Source organism: Epinephelus fuscoguttatus, linkage group LG3 (genome assembly GCF_011397635.1).
Source record: "Epinephelus fuscoguttatus linkage group LG3, E.fuscoguttatus.final_Chr_v1".
NCBI classification, from domain to species: Eukaryota; Metazoa; Chordata; class Actinopteri; order Perciformes; family Serranidae; genus Epinephelus; species Epinephelus fuscoguttatus.
Window position 1 is genome coordinate 4965683 of NC_064754.1, and position 22658 is coordinate 4988340.

The 22658-nt window shown below is 40.6% G+C and overlaps 1 protein-coding gene across 2 annotated transcripts in view; it reads right to left on the bottom strand.

Annotated features, from left to right (window-relative positions):
- Window positions 1-303: 303 nt before the first annotated feature.
- Window positions 304-22658, bottom strand: part of lcor (ligand dependent nuclear receptor corepressor) — a 120233-nt gene continuing 97878 nt past the window's right edge. For both annotated transcript variants that reach the window (XM_049570795.1, XM_049570802.1), the window contains exons 5-7: window positions 21442-21915; window positions 15930-16020; window positions 304-7566 (exon numbers count right to left, since the gene is read on the bottom strand). In XM_049570795.1, the coding sequence (XP_049426752.1) occupies window positions 6420-7566; window positions 15930-16020; window positions 21442-21915 (1712 nt within the window). In that variant the 3' untranslated portion in view covers window positions 304-6419. The remainder of the gene's footprint in view (window positions 7567-15929; window positions 16021-21441; window positions 21916-22658) is intronic.

A 22658-nucleotide genomic window follows, 5' to 3' on the forward strand; every position in this document is an offset into this window, starting at 1 on the left:
CTCAGAAGGAAAAAAAATCAAATCAAATAAAAAACCAACCTGAAAAGTAAAAGAAAATTGATTGGTTTACCTGAAGATGCAAAAACAGTAAAATAAATACATATATATTCATAAGTATATAGCTTTTTTTCATTTTCATCATATAAAGGTACATTTTCCTAGGTGTGTGGTGTTGTTTTTGGAATGCAATGTAAAAGATTTTGGATATATTTTTCTTTTACAAGACAGCAGATAAAGGAAGGTTAACATGTCCACCTGTCCCCCAATCTCCCCTCTGGGTCTCTGATTTCTCTGAGTGCGAGAAATTAAAAAAAAAAAAAAAAAAAGGCATAAATTTTTTTAAAAAGAAATACCACTAGTCAAGTTTCAACCTGGAGTTATATTACACCTAAAAACACACAATAAACCAAAAAGAAACCCCTCAGTGAACAAAAACACCTTGTTCTTTCTCAGGCCAGGGTGGGACCAACCTGACTTATCGCCTCCAGGGTGAAACCAGACGACTGAATCCAAAAAATGTTTTGCCTTTTAGAGGAAGAAATGAGAGGTTTGTAGCCTTCCCATATCAACCCCATCCAGTGCTAAGAAAAGGAATAGTTCAATAGTCCCTGTGGGTCTTTTTCCTCAATCTGTTGCCCATTATCTACTTCTACAAGGTTTTGTTGTTGCGAAAAAAATACCTGAAAAGAGGTAGGGTGGCAAATATTGGTCAGTCAGACACTTGAAGCGCCTCCCTCCTCCCTTTGCAAGAGGGAGGCGAAACAATGAAAAGAAAAACTAACAGATAATAAAAGAAAAGAAAGAGCAGAGGATACTATATTTCCCAGAGTATCGGCTAACCCTTCGCCAGGCTCCCAGGTAAGGTATACATAAAAGTACGAGGCACAGAAAGGAGTCATTATTCTGAGATTGAGGTATAGCACTTGGTCTCTGCTGACCAAGTCGACATATAGATTATATAAGTGTATACAAGGGCTGCATGATTCTTGATAAAATGAGAACCACGATTTTTTTTTTTTTGAAAGGACTGAAATCTTTTGTAACCGAAACAAATTATTGCTTTTTGCACTATTGCATTTCGTGTCTGTAAAACTTGTCCTACAAAGAAACAAAGCAAGCATATGGACTCATATTAAACAACATTACAAATTTATTAACGGGTTTGGGGGCCGTCCCCCATTATTACTGCGTGTGACGCCCAAAAAGCTTGAAGACAAAACTTGCTATAGTTAATTATTTTAGTATTTACACATATCACAGCCTTCGTCTGAACATTTAATTTTCCTGGCAATGTCTGCCCTGTAAAACTACATGTATACACAAATTTAAAAAGTCACGATGAATAGTTCACTAATTGTTTGACAAAAAAGAGCTTGCTAATGCTAATAGTACTAATAGCCTGGACCCTGGTTTCCTACATCCAGACACCCCTACCTGCATGTTTTCCAGTTACCTGTGCTTTAGCATACCTGAACCAGCTGATGCTCTCGCCCCGATCCAACAGGAAGGGCAGGTAAACTGCATCAGGTGTGTTCACAAACAAATGCAATAATATGTTTTAACTACTTTTGTCGTGTTACTGATATATTTTCCACTGCTTGAGGCCAATAAACTGATGACGATCACAGAGATGCTTACGACAGAAACACTTACATGTTACAGATTCACAGTGTATAGAAAATAAACATTTATAACACAGGCATAGTACTTAAGCAACAATCTTTTTGTATGTGTTAGTGAACTACCAAGCCATTTGGCACTCAGTTAGTGTGATGAACGTAGTTTTATCAGTGCTTATCCTTGTGTATTATTAACAGCCAACTCCAAATGACGCTCTAACGGAATGACTTGTAAATGATCTTGTCAGTGATATTATGTGACGTTACTGCTTTCTACTTGTAGAGCTAATGTGCTAAGTACTTCCCCTTCAGTTAGATTTACACCATTTTACCAGTACATACAGTGATTGATTTAAGACGTTTGGGTGACTAGTCGACAAAAGTCTAGCTAGCTCGATAGCTGGCAGTCCTATCCTGTGCGTCAACTCGTACGGACGCTCTCCACATGGTTTTCATGTTCACACGGCTGAGGCATGGCACAAAAACGCTAAGGTGCTGCGCCTAAGCCGTATAATAGCATGAAAAACTCTGAATGTTTCTGGTAGCGCTAACATACATTTACAGTAAATTTAGTGCATGTTAGAAAAGCTGCAGGCGAGGCTTGTGCCGCCTCCCACACAACCGTGACCAAAACCGGGAAAATTGGACACTCTCTGCAGTAACCCAGTCTGACCACACGGATAGCTTTGTGGCTAATATGATTGGTTGTCTGAAAGCAAAGTGGGAGGTGCAGGAAGAGATCTGTCAGCCTTGAAATGCATTTGTGTGTGCTCTCCAAAGCTGATATGGCAGAATCATTTACCCTCAGAGGTGGGATTGTGTAGATGCCTAAATCTAGATCGTGATTTTCTTTAACCATTAATCATGCAGCCCTTGTATATACGTTTAGTACAGGTAGTTAAGTCTGCGCCATTTTCCGACTGACAAATATTGCTGCCCATCCCATTGGCTCGATCCTGAGACATTTACAGTACTGAAGGCTACTGTCGCACGCCCGCGTCAGAAAACGACTGCGTTTCCAATGCAAGCAGCGTAAAGTGAAACTAAAAGCAAAAGAATAAAAACAACAGTCAGTTAAAAAATGAACAGTGCAATCTTTTTTGCAGACGACTGTTCTGGTTTTGTAAGTTTGAAATATTCATTTCTGTTCACTACATTCATTATGTGAGTATTTGTTAATATATATATGTATATAAATAGATATATACTTTACGTATATAATATAGTATGAGGTTTTTAAGAACAGCAGTGAGACTCAGTTGCAAGAAGGAGGACTTTTTCGGACAGGGGGAGCCGTTAACCACGTGACAATAAAGAAGAAAAAAACAAAACAAGAAAAATCAAATAAAATGAAATAAATATGCCTTAAATGGCATGCACCTCAGTAGATAATAACAGGCTGAAAATGGGACATTCTCAAAGACTTTAAATTATTCAAATTTTTAGAAAGCATTGCCATATTTATAATAAGAGCCAAATGTACAGCAGGAGTTCAAGAATTTCTTGGAAAGGATTTAGAGATTAATGTGAGTTATACACAGGTATAGTTTGGCCCTCTAGGAATCGCCCCTCTCAGGGGAATTCAGTCTAAGTGCTGTTGGAGTTTATCCATGCAAACCTGTGCATTAAGTGCCAATTACACTATTTTTAAACGTATATTTTCTTTTGTATTAGCACAGATCCATGCTTTACGTGCATTACATGAACAGACTAACAAGCTTTTTGTTCTACTTTTTAAGAGGGAGGGGGCACAATGTTTGTCAAGTTTTGTCAAACTGTATTCACAGCTGGCTAAGTGAGCAGCTATCATGCCTTTCATCAGAGGCGTGTTCTTAACAAGTGCTTTTCCACCAACACTGGAGCTTTGATCCTGTTTTAACTATCAGATCAGTGCATTGTCCTTCGCTGGGTCCAACTCAACGCACACAACAACCTTTTAGACACTTTAAATGCTCAGCATTGTCAGTGTTGGACGCATTTCATGCATGATGACCCCCAAAGATTTTTTCCAGGGGTCTTTTGTGGAGCTTTTCCCATTGGCCATGCATACCTGCCAATCAAGCCAAGGGAGCTACAAAGCTAAGGTGGATAACCAATAACATCAGAGGGGGAAATTAAGATTGTTTGCAACAGGTCGTCAGTGATTCAAATTCTTATTAGATTGTGATTCATTCATAAATAAGTATGAGGTTGAGATTTTGGTGAAATCCTCTCAACACAATATATTCAATTGGCCCGACCCCAAAATCAGCCAAAAAAACCCCAAAAAACTGGTGCATGCCATTTTTAAGAGAATAATCAAAGAAAAAAATCAAATAAATAAAATGTACAATACATTTCAAAAGGAGTGAATCATCATCATTTCGTCTAAACAGAGAGGTACAATTCTCATGTTAAAAATCTCACAGACTGGGTGAGCACCAGGCAGTGTTAGGAGCGTAGAGCAACATTTAACACAGAGCACACAAACATGACGACCAAAAAGCTTTTGTCATCTCCTTCAATCTTTTCCTGATGGAAAATACCAAAAGAGCATATTTTTTTTCTATCCACCTGTGTCCTCTGAGGGATATTCTTTCCCCACATGGTAAAACATGATGATAGTTTTTCTATCCCTGGTGCTTCAGCGGCGAGGGTAGGGAAAACAACGAGACGACACTACACAAAACTCAACTTGTTCAAGCTGTCGACCATTTTTTTCTCCTTTTTTTTTTATGTTTTTGTTTTTAAATCGTGGAGGTAATCGAGAGGAAAAAAAAGAGTAGTTTGGGTCCAAGCTGCAGCTTTCTGAAAGTCTTCACACACTAAAGCTTTTTTCTTCCATGTCTCTGCCCTCCTGGTCGCTCTCTGCTCCATATCCCCCAGAGAAGAGCTACACTACGTGCATAACCTCAAACAGCTTTCTTTCTCTCTTGTGTTTTCGCTTACTTTTGAAAAGTGCTATCTTAGAAGTTTAGCGCCATAAGTTCGATCCCTAAACCCAGCGTCCATGTTTGCTGTTCTTTGTCATGATTCAGTAGTAGGTCTATCTGCTATGGCGCTGCCATATTTACTTACTTGGCCCCTCTGGCAGACAAAGCATTAGTGAGAGGCGTGTCTTGTCCTCCTGTCTGTCTACTATAGGTCCAACAGGAAATGACCATATTTGAAACCCACATCATCTGTCTCAGTTACCCTGAGTTAAAAATGAGGAAAAAAGAAATCATCCAGAATCACGGATTGGCTTTTACATCATCAGTCATAATAATTTATAATATATTAAATCTGCTTTTCCCTCGCTTCTATCAACTACCCCTCCCCACTGCATATTGCCCACCCACCATCCCAAAATGAAGACCCCCTCTATAAATGCACATTGTTGTAGTAAACTGCCGTTAAAACTGTCTGAGGTTTGAGGGAGAAGAATTTCTTTTATAACTCGTCACCTAAGCCGCTTCTGCTTAGTTTGATTAGAAAAGAAAAAAAAAACAAAAAAACATCAGCAATGTGTTGTTGTTAGCCCAGACTAGCTAAAACTCATTAGCTTAGGCTAGCTAAAGCCTTGTATAGGAGCTAGATAATCAACTGGATAGCAGCAGAGTTTCACATTCTGATCCTAAAAGGCTTTCATCCAGTAAGATCTCCATGGATGGGATGAGCTCACATCGGTCACCATTTGGAGGGCAACCTGAAGGTGGCTTCAGCTTTCTAGGATCAGCAGTGAGACACTGTTGGTGGTCCATGAGGTAGCATTCCGCCTTAAAAACAGCTGATCCATAATCACATTTCCCCTCAACTTGTCTCTTGGCAAAAAAAAAAGAGGGTTTTAGAGCTTCCTGGTATCTGATTATGGATCAGCGTACGCAGGCGATGTGCACCTCTGACCCATTACGAGGTTGCGACTGGGCTTCAGAGACAGACCATAATAAGTGCATGATGCAAGGGCAACAATGCCGAGGTAACCTGGTCTGTAAGCGCCAGACCCAAAGTGTAGTGCAAAAGAAAGCAAAACAAATCAAATGAAAAGATAAAGATAGAGGAAAAGAAGTCGATTATAGAAGTCAGTAGTGTCCACGAAACTCACAAACATGCATCCCTGAATGACTTTTGTGTGTCTTTTCTCATTCAAAAAGGACGGGTTAATGTTGCTTTTGTCCGCACAGAGATTAGCAGAATATCTTAAGGAGGAAAGAAAAGGTTTGCAGTTAAAGCGTCATGGCTACCTGGCAATAAGAGAATGGGTTTTGATTCAGAACCCTGGTGAGGAATATCAATGGTATGATTAAACCTTACAGTTGCCTTCAAATATAATAGACAGTTCACTTACCAATTTTCAGCTAGTATTCCATGAGAGAGGGGAGCAGTAAAGGGACTAATCTGTCAGTTTTTTAAGGAGTTAATTTTCAACCTTCCCCTCATTTTCCCCCCAAATTGGATTGGTCCAAAGCCCAAGCTGCATTTATAAGCAGCAATGGTACAGTGTATCAAGTTCATAAAAGAGGGGGGTTGGGTTTTTGGGCTGGGGATTATCAGCATGCTTATGGAAATTTCATCAATTGTCATTTAACTAATGTCTTTAGCTGCATTTGTTAAGCCCCTGGGTATAAAAGCTAAACAAATGCTTATACAGCATCGTTAAAACGACGTTTGTTAAAAACCGTCCGATTAGTTGTTTATCTCCAGTTTGTTTTAAGAATCCTCCTCATGTTATCCCTGCGTTTGTGCTCACCCAGATACTGCAAAGTAAATTGGCACAAATAAAGCCCCATCCGTTTTCAAATTACTTTAGTCATTTGACTGAGGTTTACATGTGTAAGTCGTTTAGTCGATTGGTTTGAAATTGTCATCAATCTCTTCTTTTACATTGTCCTTGAGCTCAGCAGCTGCCAGCGGCGGGCCGTCGTCTCGTGGGGTTGCGGTGGGCGTGTTCTCTGACTCTGCAAGAGGAAAATCCTGACCTCCTGCTTCCATCTTCATCATCAGCTTGAGCTTCTTCTTTGGGGGGTTCTTCAGGGTTCCCATGCGCTCCTTGACCTTGTACTCCAGGGTGCTGTGTGGGATCCCGTACATGTTCTGAGCCTTGGACACGCTCATCTTCCCGCTCATCACTACTGCTATGGCCTCCTCCAGGATCTCGCTGTTGTACTGGCGATAACGGCCCCTCTTCTTCCTCGGCTGCTTGGAGTTCGGGTCCCCTTCCACGTCGGAGGTGGAGTACGCTGGTCCGGAACTGGAGTGGTCCAGGTCAGAGCTCCAGTAGTCAGCCGCCCCATCCAGCAGGCTTCCGAGGCTTCCTCCCCGGCGGTTCTGCTTGGGCAGGATGGCTCTCAGCTTCCGGCTCAGGGTGTTCTCCCCATGGCCACCACCCCCAACCCCCATGGCACCATAGCCATACAGCTCAGAGGCATGGGAGTCCCAGGAGAGATCCATGCCCCGGACTTGTGGGATCTTAAGGTCGACGGGAGGTGAGTGGCCCTGGTCCCTCTTGCCCTCATTGTGGTGGTGTTGGGCCTTGGAGACCTGATTGTGGTGGTGATGGAGGGAACTTTTGAAGGGGAAGGCTCCGTGGTGGTTGTGGTGATGATTCTCCAGGAATGTAGGCAGGTCTTTGAGGTCACTAAGGGCCCCGCTCAGAGCTCCGCTGGCCTGCTTCAGCTTCATCAGGCTTTCGAGGTGTGCCTTGCTTCCCCAGAAAGAGGAAGAGCCCTTCTGGCCAAGTAAGGAGTAGGACTGCGCATGATTGAGCAAGCCGGCTGACTCTAGATTAGCCAATGAAAGAGCAGCAGGTTGACTCAGGAGGCGGTGCTTCTGGCTGAGCAGCTCTTCCTTGATACGCAGCGAGCGGGCCAATGGGGGCTTGAAGGAGTTGGAGTTGACATAGTTCTCCCTCAGTCCGTCCTGCAAGCTTCTCTGCAGCAGGCCATCCTCATCCACCTCTGGTAGGGTATGTTCCACTTTGATAGAATGTCTGAGTGGAGAGAAAAAAAGGAGGACAATTTAGAAACAGTGGCAGAGACCCTGAAATACGATTTAGGATTACATCCTATATATATATATATATTTGAATATATATTCTATAGGCTGATTAAATTGCATGTAGACATTTTGCAGAGCCTACGCAATAGCCTACCCAAGTTGCCTGCACTGTTGAGCATTTGTACTTGTGTGATGGTGTTCCTGCATTGCTCTGCAACTACACCTTCAAAATGCTAGTTGGCTGCGGGGTGTCTGTGCAAGTGTGTTGAGTTTCTGTGAAGTTCAGTTAAGTTTGATTGATTCAACTAACACACATAAAACACACACATAAACAATGGCTTAATATCCACAATATTAAAAGCACCATTATTTCTAACAAGGTTCACAGACAAAACAAATAGTCTTTCGCTAAAAACCCACAAATCCAACGTGCTAACATTATTAGCATAAGCCTATGACATTTTACACTGCATAAATTAGCGTAGAGGCTAGCTCCGTTACATCTCACAAGGTTCGTCAACAAAACAATTGTCTTGTGCTAGACATTCAGCAGACTTTTCCTTCACTCATATGAAGCCAGGATGAATCACACACAACTTAAAAGGCTACGGTGTTGGGTATAAACTCTGATTCACGTGTTGCTCAGAATTAAATTAATAATCACTGGACCTTTTACCATCACACATATGACAGAAAAAAAAATATTCCAAATGTCAATTCACTCTAATATCAAACAACATAACAAAAATACAAATAAACTACATTTGAGAAACTCAACAGCAGTGTCTTTTACCAGAAACAATATTTTGCGATAAACCACAGACCTCACTGTCAACAGCTTTCATTGTCTATTTATAAATATTTCTGTTCCTCAATAAAAATGTCTGAAAGTGAGGTCTGTAGATTGTCCAGAGAAAATGGGATACTGTTTCTGGAACAATATGTAGCTGTAGTTTAAAATGTGTTTTTTCTATGGTTTAAGCAGTACACATAAAATAATCTCAATTTCCCCTGTGTCAGAGTGGTGGCAAAAATCTCAGCAGTGAATATCTCTAGACTGCAAATAAAACTATAACAACTTACATGAATACCACCCGGTAAATGTAAAAAAAATGTTTGCACGTCATTTTTTTGAATGCATGTAGAACATTAGTAAGCTTACAATTTGATAAAACTGTTGCAAACAAGTTTTGTTCCTCAGCCCTTAATTATTTAACATTAATTAGCTGTTTGCAGTGACTCTATTTGCATTTAAACTAAGGTAGCACAAGGATGTTAGTCCCTATTCTAATCTCTGATCTCACAGTTTAATCTTAACAAATAAAGTTTACGTAATTTGAATGTATTCTATATGTAAATGCACAATTCAAATGGCATTAGCAAACAGTAAATATGGATATTAGCACAGCTCTTCTTTGGAAAAGTTTTCCCTGATTGGCATCCTCTCCTTACTCTGGTTAAAACCAACTTTAATTGACCAACTACTATTTCTTTTTTCAATGCTACGTGACAAATGTGTTAGAGCAGGATTGTGACGGTTCAGAGATGTTGGGAATAGGTTGGCAGACAGATATAAAGTGAGGACATCTATAACACGTAACAGCAGAGTCTGCTAAGCAGATCAATAACGTAACAATAAGTAGAAAGGGGAGAGGCACGGAAGCAAGGACACAGCACAAGAAGCAATCCTCATGGTTTCATCCTACTTCAACCAACAACAGAAAGAAATGTTGGCATTGTACATTTCTGTAAACCACGTTATTATGTAGTGGATACATTGAACTTTCTATTTCAACAACGCTGTGGTGAACATGTGGTTGGATTTAGACACAAAAACCATTTGATTGTGGTTAGGAAAAGATCATATTTTGGTTTAAAATGGGAGAAGTATTCTGACAAGAAACGCTGCAATGTCTCAGTAAAGAATAACCTCTTTCCATGCCACTATCTCAGAAGAGACACAGTGATGTCTTGGTAAAAAAACAACTGCTAGTCGTGGGAAAACAGTTCCTGGTTGGTACAAAACACACACATTTGGTGGCTAAAACCCCACTGGAAACACAGCCATGACTTGCTAAATCAAAACCAGTTTAGATATGTTACTCATGAAAACATAAATGACACGTACTCATGGTTTGCTGCAATGTACAAAGCCAACATTTTCTTCTATTGCTGAGCTGCTCACGTATACCTTCTGGTTGAGACGCAAAAGAGTTGGGGCCGTTGTAGATGTGACTGCCATCAGTGACCCATGGCACAAGTTTAACAAAGGTAAAATACACATCCACCGTTTTCAGCTTTCATAATAAATTTCAGACCATTATTTGGGGAAACATTTAACTCCAAAATTCAGCACACAGTGAATTAAATTTAAAGTCATCCAATGAAGTAGGACCCTATTACTACAAAATGAAGGAGAAATAACTTGATAGAGAAATGGTAGATTCCTCACACTAGGCAACAGTAATGTGTGGTTGCTGAGCTCTGCTTGTAGTGTTTAAAATACCAGATAATTTTATCTTTTCAGACCCTTAAATATAACAATCCAAAAATGCAACAACCCAAGAAGGCAACATCTCTTTTCAATTGAACTCCTCACATCTGAACACACCAAAGCATACCCAACCTTTGACATGGTGTTGCCTTCAAGGGTCACGGGCAAAAATGTCCCATATTTCCTATGTCTTATTTTTTAATGATTACTTACATTTTAAACTGACTTTTTAATTTCCCAGTGTTGGATGAATAAAGTGGTATTAAACTGAAACGAGGACAAACAGTATGTGTTCTTGCCAACAAGCACTGGTCTGCAAGCATCCCACATTTTAATGTTTGAAATTTCTGAAAACCGTCTGTGTTGAAACATACGCTTACATGCAAAGTGCCTTCACTTGAACTGCTGCAGCCAATGTTCCTACTGCTAAGTAACTATAGCAACAGTGGAAAGGCTCTGTAAAAAAAAAAATGCTCCCTTAGGTTCATAATAGCAGGAAATAGCTTGTCAAGTCAGCGGATGGCACGGGGGAGAAGAAAGTTGAGGGAAATACTGCATCTCTTTCTACTGGAGACATAGTCTGTTGAGCTACAGTGAGACTGACTGTGCGATGTGGGGAGTCCTCAGCAGGAGCTTTAAGACAGATTACCACAGTGGGCGGTCTCGGGCTCGTTGAAGACAATACAGGGTTAACGAGAGGCTTTGGAGTCTACGCTCTAATACAGCGTTCTGTTACAGTAAGCATACAGTCATCAGGGAGGCTGCGCCAGACAGTAATGGTGGATCTGAGGATTCTATGTGAGCATACATTTGTGAAAATAAAAGGAGCAAAGAAATGCACATAATAGAGGGGGGATCCCAAATGAGGCGGACTGAAAGGTTGTTTGTCTGTGTTCCCTAAACAACAATGTGTGTGTTATTAACATTAAAGTTTTATATTGCAGCCAATATTTAATTTTAAACACTCTATTTACAAGCCCTGAGTAGATTAGATGAATAGCTATATTCTTATTATTTGAGGGCAATCTTCTGAGACAGCATTTAGACCAATATGGGGCCTCTAAAACTAAAACATTTTCTACTTAATCGCAGTGCAATTTTGAATAACAGTTGTGCTATAAATAAAATCTGGAGGTTTTTCGCACTAATGTGGTCAGAAAATAATTTAAAATCAAAAGCCAGTAACCTGTAATGCACACACTGAACTGCTGTGTGCTTTTGGGATTATCTGACTATCAAAGATAAATTGGTGTTGGTTGGGGGTGGTAGCACAGGCTCCACCTCCTCCTGTAGTTAATATTACATGACCTGATCATTAGAGACTCCCGGCAAGGCTCAGGGCCTTAGGGCTTTTGGGGCCTTGGGACCCTCAGGCTGGAGACAGAGTCTCGTCCTTCGGGGCTCAAGGTGCTGTTTATAATTTTGCTTTTAGTCCTATTTTGGAAATGTCACCACTGCTGGGTCCTCGCTTGAGGAGTGTGTCAGTAGGCATTGTCTTGTTGTGTGTAAGTGAAAAAAGAAAGCTTGTGTGTCTGTTGAAAAGACCTTGTAAGCATATTACCACAACTTGTGTTTTACATTTCTGAGTATGAGAAATCACCGTCTCTTTCACACCTGTCTACACATTGGCTACATTAACTGGAGACTTCATTCTCTTGGGAAACTGTCAGTTCCCGATAACACTGAATCATTTATGGTGACCCTACCCTGCTCGACTTGGTGAAAACAAGAAGGCCAACCAGTAAAATGTTCAATTTCTTTTAAAGAAAACCCACTTTTCTCGCACTCTTAAAAAACTGACTTAACTGACACAGTATATTCTATATCTTAACTGTTCAGAAATACTCTTCACTGCAATTATTTTATTGGTGCTTCTACAAATGGGGTTTTAATTTCATACTCTTGGTCATCATTTCTATGAGCCGTAACACTGCAGTCACTAACCTAACTGCTGGGATCTGTAAAAATGAGCAGATTCCAACAAGATCCAACGTAGCAACAAACAGAGGTGATGAAACAGCTTGTAAAGAAGCAGTTTAGCCAAAGAATCTAAACCGTAATTAATCACATCGGACATGTTGGTTATAATCCATCATTGTATGGGAAAATTATGTCTTCAAAAGTACAGCAGGTCGAAGTTAAACCAGGAAGTTGGTCTTTAAACTGGGATGGACAAATCAGAAAAACAGAATATCCTTTTAAGCCTCTCCTTAAACACCATGTCCATACCTGAAAATCTGTGGCTGCTGTTGCTCCATGATTTAATTTCAATTTGTTTTATTCCATAACTCGTGTGGTAAATGCTGTTTGGTAGCTTTGTATCCAGGCAACGCTAGCTTCCACCAGGAAAACCACACGTGCTGGCCGCTTGGGACTCGTGTTAACTGTATTGTCAATGCAACACTTTTCAAATCTTAGTTCAGAAAGCAGTTGGAGGTGTATTCACTGCTGGATCAGAGAGCCCACGTGGTGGGCGCAGGTTTTCTATGCCCACATCCTACACCACTGCAGCTTCACGGCAATCTGGCATCTGGGGCTGCTCTGAGTATCGAACCTCTACAGTACTAATCCATCATTGACCTACAGATCAAAAGTATTCCTGGAAATGGCAGCCGCGATTAGCGTTGATTGTTTATTCCCTCTTGATGCGAGAAAAAAAGTACGATGGCTACTGATTCAAACATGACTTCAAGGCAAAGAACACATTCATCAATGCATGATCGGGCTGCAACGCTGAGGATTGTCAATAAATTCACTGACATGGAGATGAAAAGAGAAAAGCAGTCAAAGCCTCCGTCATGCATGTGATACATATTGCCGTCGCATTGAACTCTCACTTCAGGCTAGAGGATTGACCGAGGGAGGGATCTGAATTATAAATACTTGGACACAAGTATGTTCAGCCTTGCCATGGGACTGATAGAAGCCAAGGTATTGATCAGCTAAGCGAAACCAACAAGTAAGAGATGAAAGGTGGGAAGCGTTGGCAGGACTTGCTTCAGGACGACCACGAGAGGATCGAAATATGTGCCCCCAAAATGTAGAGAGACCGAGTGAGGGCACGGCCCTTTAGAGACCTGCAGAGCTTCATTTTGCACAAAGTCAATTCTGTTTAAGTCAACACTCAGACTACCAACAGGTTTCTAGCCTTTCTTTGATCTCTGAATTTTTTTTTCCTTTGTAAGCAACATATTGTTAGACTGATAGAAAGACGTACGACGGAACATGAACAATATACAGCGCGATGGGGAGGCAAACGAGAAAAGATTTAGATAAAGGTCAAACCCAGTTGGATTGACCCAGGGCGTCAAAGTATGCTACTTGGGCACCTTTTGGCGTCTCTAACACACCAGGTTTCAACCAACTCCAATGTTGAGACTGCATCGTTACTAGACGGACAAGGCAACAGACATAGTATAGAGAGTGGTTAAATGCATTAAGGCGGGTGGGCAGACGGGAAGGTGGAAGACTTGGACTAAGGTGACCGGTGTTCGTGTCTTGTGTGAGACTAAATGCCTTTGCATACTGAGTCAGTTTTGTTTTTTTTTTTTGGTCCATAATTTTCAGACCTCTAAAAATATATATAACCACGTCAATCATGTTTGCACACTGACTCGGAAACTCAATTTCTGTGTTTTTCACATCCATCAGAAGACTTTAGCGACGTTTGACCCAGAATCAGTGAAGAAAATATGGCAGCAGGACATATCCCTGACAAGACAGATGAACAGGTACGGTATCCTTTCACTCAGATAGCTCACGTTCAACAGGTCAGTAGTAATATTCAGGTGGATGTTGATGACGAGGAGGAGGATGTGGACCACACACACACACACACACACACACACACACACACACACACAGAGACAGTGTGGAGACAGAGACATGCAGCTGCAGTGCTAAATGGAAGACACGGGGAGAGAGAGTGGTGACAGATAAATAACTCCAGTGGAGACATGCAAGAAGGGCAATATGTCTCTTAATATTGTCTCACATTGCCAAAAAACACATTTGACTCAGTATGCACGTTACAATTTTTTTCAGATGACGGATAATAAAAACACATCTGGCAAAACGGACTTCATGTGCAAAGGCTTTAAAAGTCAGCATTGAGTTATTTTGTCATGTCGGTTGATAGGCTGCATTCAAATGGGGTTTTCATGTTCACAAGAAGAGTCCATATGAACACCCCCCTCTTGAGGTATTCATGTCCTAGTAGGTGGAAATTTTCAGAGAGCGTTTGGGTTCATGACTTCCCATGTCTTAAACATGAGCTCACATGTTCCATTTGAACACAGCGTTAGTCACCAGACATATAAATAACGTCAACCACGAGCTGTTCCTAACCCTAACCAAGCAGTTTTATTGCCTAAACCTGAGTGCCGACCCCTTCTGCGTTGAGATACAATACAAGATGCTGCCAGCCTCATCATTATAGCGACGCCAGGGACTCTGCCTAAGCATCAAAATATGACAAATAGGGATGACACAGTCTACAGTGTTATCATTATACCAGACTTAAAATGCATTTGTAATTAAACCCAGGGAAATTTATAAAGGCTTATTGGTGACAAGTTCAAAGGGTGTGATACCAGTTTCTGGAACAGCTTTTGTGTTTTTTTTCTTCAGCATACAACTACACTATGAACTAATATTCATGGATGTAAAAACATTTTTCAGTAGGCATGAGCAGAGGTGAACAGAATGCTTACAGACATGCTTCGTCCTTCTGTTTGGAGGTTAACTCGCGCCCTTCTGCTCAATTCATCCTGAATGAAAATGTTCAAGGAGAAAGCTGGTGCTTTTACATGCTTTCTCCCATTTACCACATTTGAGTTCAAGTCTTTTACAAGCCGCTCTGTGCTTGTGCTGAAATTTGCTGTTTGTTGTTGGTGTTGTGATGCATTCATGCGCTGTGAGAATGTCAGACTTTGGAGACTTCCAACACTTTTTCTAGTGGAGAAAGCAACAAAAGCTACACAGAGACAGAGTATCTTGCGTCCGTGATCATGCATACTAGTTCTCAGAGTCACTCTTTAGACTTACAAATAGTATTACATTCAGTGATGATGACAGCTACATACATAATGCTGAAAGTCAAGTCACAATGAAATCTGATGATTTATAATTAATCTGCAAACAGCTCTTCACAGATCCATAAGTTAACACTGGTTTACAGGCAGGGCTACTTCATAGTACCAAATTTTGGGGATGTCTTAAATCTGAGCCATAGCTACACCCCCTAGAATAATACACACAACTGTCTTTTCATTGTCTTTCAACAACAGAAAGACACAGTGTACTGGTAGCTTGTTGCATAGCAAGAAAAGATCTGTTAGTTCCAAATCTTTCTGACTTGTGACCCTTTTTAAGTGAAGGAATATCTACTTCAAGACTTGATTTACAAGTGCAGTTTAACCAAAAGCCAAATTTTTTCCATTTTCTTATTTCAGCTCCCATTAATCTCACAACCCTCGAGGGTGTAGGTTCTTTGATTGAGTCTGAATGGTCAACACACAGAGCACATTCATCAGACAACTTGGCCAATGAGACAGTTAAATAATTGCATCTGATAAAATTGATGGTTGTCATCTGCTTGTGAAATCAATCTTTCTCAAACTAGAAGCTTGACTGCGGTTTGGCTGGTTTGGACGCTGATCTGAATCCAAATGAGATTATGACATCATCGCCTTGGGCCAAATCTCCACACGGCGTTTAGTGTTGACTGACAAGTGCTCTCCAGGAAGTACAGTGCAGAAACGCAACAGCAGCGACTGCTTTGACCTCTGCAGTGTTGTGTTAGGCACATGACTGAGCCGCTCTGCTAACAGAGGCCAGTTTGACTAATCCTGTTGTCTTACCCTTTGACCCCGCGCTCAGGGGAGAAGCCGGGGAAGGTTTTGAGGTTGCCTGCGCTGTGGTTCTTCTTGGTGGAGAGGTCCAGGACGCCATCTGTGGACGAACACACACAGCAAAAAAAGATTTAACACAACTGAGTCCAATCCTATTCAAAGTATTACTGCTTTGAGGAACAACATTAAGAGACACGGCAGGTCACAAACAGAACAACATCTGACTATGAATTTGTTTTCCAAATTCAAGGTTCATCACTTTGTATGGTTATTAAGCAGTATGTAGCATATTGCATTTCAGAGGAAGGCACATTTTGGGATTCATCTGTCCTCAAAGCAGAGAGAAAAACTATCTAGTCCATGTGTTTCTGCAAAATTTAGGTTTCCCTGCTGCTGTCCAGTGCAAAAACAACCCAAAAAGAGCACCCTTGTGAAAACAAATAAAAACCAGTTCACATACATCTCAATAACTTTATTTCCATTCTGTTGTTTTATGCATTTTCAGTTCTCATATACAAATCAGACCAGTGGAAGTGCAGAGGGGAAAAAGCTCATCTCCCAGTATTTGCATAATGGTAGTGGATGGAAACCTACATTAATTTGCATTTTATTCTGTTGATTTTCTGGAAATTTTAGTTGAAATTAAACTGGATACTTGACTTTTCAATATTAAATATTATCCCAGTATATCTGCCTAATGGAAATCTGTTAATTAACTTTGACAAAGCAATCCCCAGAGAAACACGGCTCTTTCTGTCTTCTTTCAAAAATTTGCTCTTCAAAATATATTCTTTATGCATGCCTTAATAAATGGGCTTTTTATTCATCCTTTTGTCAGAGTTAAAGGTTGTGGCTCAAAGCCCAGTTTTGTAGAGCATCTTGAAACAATGCAACCTGTGACCTTAAGAAATTTTCCTACACACACACACAAAAAGATTTTTCTTTTATCACTTTGAAGCAGTAATGATTAGCCCACACTCAGTTTAAGGCACTCTGAACAGCAAAGATTTATTTTTTGTTTCCCCTGGTGAAGAGTATCAAAAGTCAAAAGCTGGAGACAGAACACCATGTCAATAATTTGTAACGTCTTGTATTTCTTGCCACATTCCTGACAGTATTTTCAGATCTTATTCAATTTGCAAGATCTGATTCCTTTTAGCGTATTCATCCAACAACAATTTTTATCCTCTTATTTTCACCACACCTGTTTAATGCCTGCTTATTCAACAATAATAATGCTGTGGATTGCAATCAAGATTTGATTAACCTGAGCAGGTCAACACATTGACAACTATTCTATATGTTTATTTTGTGTATTAATTAATTAATTAGCTAAGAGACGAGCTGTTTTTTATTCACCTTTTAAAACAACTCTTAGTGAAGACGAAGAATATTTCAAATAATCATGTGTTTACGTGACTTATATATGATGCAGCCTGTCGATGTGTTCGTACTGTTTATTAATGAAATCAATCGGCATCTAATACATGTCAATAGCTCCTGCAGCTGCTTGTTTATGTATGTGTGCACATGATAACGACTAAATTATTGAATGAATTCTGTTTTTTCTTATTTTGGTGGTTTCGATGACGAGGACAAAAAAAAGCTTAAGATATGATGTTGTTAACATTCTGTGTGCTTCAGAACAGGTGGACTCTCTGTGACACTTTAGCAATGAAGTCTGGGAAATATGGCAACATGCTGTATGTGAAATCTCAGTTTGTTTGTGAATATGTTTGTCAGGCAGATCAGATCAACACAAACACATGCAGAAAAGATATATCATCATGAGGGGGAAATCTGTTTAAACTAATCTGCTTTTATTTAAAAATCCGGTTAGTTTTTAGGTGAAATTTGTTTACAAAATATTATTTCAGTCTCAGTTGTTTCATTTTTTGAGACTTTTTCCATGACTAGATAGCTGTATTAAATCATCCCAGTTTTTGGGACATGCAGCAACCCTTCAAGATGGAATATGGACAAGATAATATTTAAATTTGATGGTTTTGCCAAATAAATCTCCAAATTATTCTTTTTTTTGAGAGCCTGGCATTAAAAACAATACAGTTGACATAACAAAATGCAAACATATACCACTAAATTCCTCTCGTTCATCAATCTGTGTTTTGCTGGTGTAATCCCTGAAGTGCAGCTGACCTTGTGACCCACAAAATCCTATATGGGCAACGGACTCGCCACTGCCGCACTAATCTTCAGGGGCTTTTTCTTGTTTAATCGCACAAAATAGAAAACACGAGGTGATATAAAATGAAAAACAGAGACACTGTAGAGCCCAGAGGTCACAAAAATATATTAATCTGGTCATGTTAATGGTAGTAAACATACTGTATATATATATATATTATTCACATGAGGAGTTTATAACTAGGAAATGCAAATACTTGCTGGGGTCATGAGATAGTTGGTACCTAAAAATATGGGTACAAAAAGACAAATGTGCACATTAGGCTCAGGCTGGGTATTACTTAAAAGATTACGATACAACTACCAATACCATCACTCTTTTTCAGATACCAGTAGAGTACTTTATTTGATTCCTTTTTTTCTATTTTATTTGATACTCATCATGTGAATGGAGGCATTTAGTTGCGTAAAATGCCACCAGACGCAGGGAAAATTAAATGTAGGTAGGCGTGTGTATAAGAGTGTGGCTGTGAGACAGAGAGAGTGTGTCAGTAAATGCAAGAGTTGATTATATGCCACAGGGATGCCGATGTGAAACTGTAGCGGGGCATCTTGGCCTGTGACCTGCTGACTCTGTTAGGCCAGTAATATACTTGCTGCAAACAACATGAACGCAACCGCATCATAGCTGCCATGCATGATCTGCGTTCGTTTGATGCGTCGGAGAAATGGTGGAAACTTTTGAAGAGAGGCTGACAGACCTGGTGCAGAACTACCCGCCTCTCTATGATGTTTCCACGCCGTTACATAGTGGCAGTTCTTCTTCCTCGTCAAGCATATCAAGGGCATCCATGTTTGTTTACAACACCTGATTTCTGGGTTATATTTCTGTTTTCTGCCCCAAGTGGAGACCGCCAGTATAATGCGTTTTGGCTGCGTAGTGCTGCAGACACGGTGCATTGTGTACGCGTACGTTCAATCAAGCGGCAAGTCTATTACGGCCCTTAAATACACCGTGCTTAACTTCAACACGTCGCCTTAACCTGTAGAGGACTCATGATGATCGACTGCAAGCAAAACAATACAAATAGTGAATGGTTACGTTTCACTTTAACAGCGCCTGACGTTCTGCTGCTCGATCTGTGCCCAGAGAACGCTCTGTGCTGCAATATCGTGTAGCAATGAACACCTGAACGGTATATATACTCCAACAGCGCACCTAATGAAGGATCCAGCTCCAAAAATAAAGACTCAAAACGAGGCTGCAGATGTTTTAATGATGGCGGGCTGCCACAAATAAATAAAAGAATGTATGGAATCCCTGCAGGTATCGTTTGAATGCAAAGTTACGATACTACTTGGTACTGGCTTATTTCAGTCAGTACCTTTTTAAAATATCAAGTTACAAGTTACTTTTACAGGATTAAAAACTCAAACTCGAGCGAGAACCTGACAGGAGAGCCGCACACTATCTTAAAAGCGCCCAGTACTTTTAATTGTACAACATTTTGATCTAACAGAGATCTTCATCAGGACCATTTTGACTTTGATTTCAAAATGCCTGACATTGCACAATTTAAGACAGCGTGCAGATCTCCTGTCTGGTTCTTCATTTAGAAATCCCAATATGCTTTTCAATACCATCAAAAATACAGACACTTGGTGCTCATATCACTCAAGCAAAGACAAAGTCACACATGCTACAATGACGTCTATCAGCAGCAGCACAGCTTACTCCAGTGAAATGTCAGGAAGGTATGAATCACCTCTCACCACTGTGCCTGTGTGCTGCTTGGTGCTGGGCAGGTAGTGTACAGTGGGTTTATTGGAGCTTGTTTGCTGAGTAGCTGTCTGCTATAGAGAGCACTGAGACTAAACCAGGTGTAGTCATTTGATTCATTGCTAATGTAAAAATAATGACTGGTGGAGGATTTCGTTTTTCCTAAAATTACATCTACTGTGTAATTTAAACGAGTGCATGCGTGTGTGTGTATGATCCAGCTTTGAGGATAATCTGAGTCAGAATTCCTATAAACGGTGTTCTGTGTTTGTGTGTGTGTGTGAGAGAGAGAGAGAGACAGGGAGATAATGTGCGAGCATGAGGTGGATGTAAATGCCCAACTCTTTTTTTGTGAAAATTAAGGAGGCTTACTGTAAGCAGATTCCAAAAAGCTGGTATTAAAGTGGGTGACCGGTCACACTATAGTTGAGGGTTGAAACGGCGAGCTGTCGCTTCAACCCTGCAGCCTGTTCGGTGATCAAATGGCCAACCCCCTGCTGGTTTGGTTTGATTAAACGTAGATTGAGCCCTGAGTTACATTTCAGAGCTCAGTGTAGTGTTGCAAGGGCTCAATCCAAAAGATGATGGCTTTTCAGTGATCTGTTCATGAGCCGAATGTGAACGTGAGCCTCTGTGTAGAAAATGGATCTATGAGTGCATTCATCTGTTAACAATGTCAAGGTGAAGAAACGTTTGGCAAAAAGTAGCTTTATCATCTGATGGTTAACTAACTACAGTTCTTTGCTGTCAATAAGAGAAATAGGAACGTGAATCAAGAGCTTAAAAACGCAGGACAATCATAGTCAACCTACATCAAATACAAAATATCCCAAAAATACATTTCATGATTCACTATCTGGAGCTGAACCAGGCAATCAGCTGCATGTAAGTATAATATTAAAAAAAATAGTTGGAAGAAACAGTAACTTTATGCAAACTTTAAAAAAAATAAATATTAAAAGGTCTTCTATAAATGTGTAAATTTTAAAGAGTAATATATGAAAATAATGTGAAACCTTTATATATAGTTTGTCTCTTTTTAAGTCATCTTTATTAGCAAGAATGTTAATAATCTGAATTTCGTTGTGTTGACTTCATTTTTTCACGTTAGTTTTTTTTTATCTTTTCCTTCCCCGTTTACTCCATTTTACTGTAATATATGTGCATTTCTTATTATTTTATTTTTAAAACCACCCAATAGCAAACAGTAGCTTAATCTCAATTGAAAAGAACTACCACAACGCTACTACAAAATTTGCAGAAACTTTAATTGCATAGATATAATGCTGTTGAAAGGCTTCTGCATGCTCCTGATGGAGCGTGTGTGTGGAAACCTGTTTTAATGGCAATGTGGCAACCATGTTTACACAGTCACATTATGAGGACTGCTCTGTCTGGGGACGAAAATCTGGTGCCATGAGGTTACTGGTTATTGATTAGCTAGTTAAAAGCTTAGGTTAGGTTTAAATTAAGGGCTGAGGTAGACTTGTTGGGTCACATATTTTAGGTTGAGGTAAGCCCTGAAGGAATTAATTAAAGTCAACAGTGTCCTCATAAGTGACAAAACAAGTTGTGTGTGTGTACTGTTGCTCTTACCCTGCTGGCTGGGCTCTGGGTCGACCTCGTTCTTTTTGACAGAGAGGTCCAGCGGGCCGTCCTGGTCGGCCATGAGAAGCTTGCTGAGGACGGGATTCTGTGCAGAGGCAGCAGCCGTACCTCCTCCTCCACCGTTACTGGCTCCCATACCGTTGCTGCTCTGGGTGCAGGCGGGTGCTGAGGCAGCAGCAGCGGCAGAGGTGGGGCTGAGGCCAGGCCCCGGGGTCGGGGATGGGGAGGAGGAGGCAGACGATTGAGGGGAGCTCGGCGCGGGCAGGGGCCCAGGCGGGGAGCATGGGGCCGGGGCCAGAGACGCCGCTCTCGGCAGGCTTTGGTCCTTCATGGTGCCGTTGGGCAGGGGCGAGTCGTCCTGAGTAGTTTTTGAGGTATATTCGGCAGCGAACTGGCGGATCATTCGCTGCATGATCTCACGAGCCACTAGAGGAATGTGAGGTTCTGAGAAACTTGGGAGGTCTGGAGGGAAACAAAACAGAAGAGCAAACATGTCAGCATCCTGTCCTCCAGGAATTTCATTCATTGCCATGTTCACCAGCTTATTTATCCCATTTCATCCTGAAAATGTAATCCTGATGCTTTGCTGAAATAATCCAAAAATCACTCAGAGGCAGCGCCTAATCCTGCCTATTGACCACGATGAAAGCACCATGATAGCAGCGTGTACAGCAGATTATTGCCTGCCATCCCTCAGCCCGAGTTTTCATACACTCTCCCTGAATTTCCCCAGGATTCTCTCTTGTTTCCAGACTTCCTCTTACTTTGGAAATTGTATACCAGATCAATTTATGCATGACGGTTCTGCAATGTTTTTTCCTTTTGAGTTTTTTCCTTTTGAGTCACTGTGTTCACCATAATATGTCTACACAGACAAACGCATGGGGACGGACATAGTTTTCGTAACATACCATAATGCCATACAGTAGTGCTGAATTTTTTTTTTTTTTTTACCATTTTTTTCATTTTCTTTGTTTTGTCAGGGTACCCGCGGGGTCTTAAACACTTGAAAAAGTCTTAAATTTTGTTTACAAGTCTTAAATTTCATTCTCAAAGGTCTTAATTTTTCCCGTTCTTATCTGCACGATACAGCTCAACAACATAACTGTATACTAAGTAAACTAACAAAAAAAACATTGCGTTGTAAAATGATTTTTTTCTGCGACTTTATCGATCTCCGACATGAGGTGGCGTTCCAATGCACT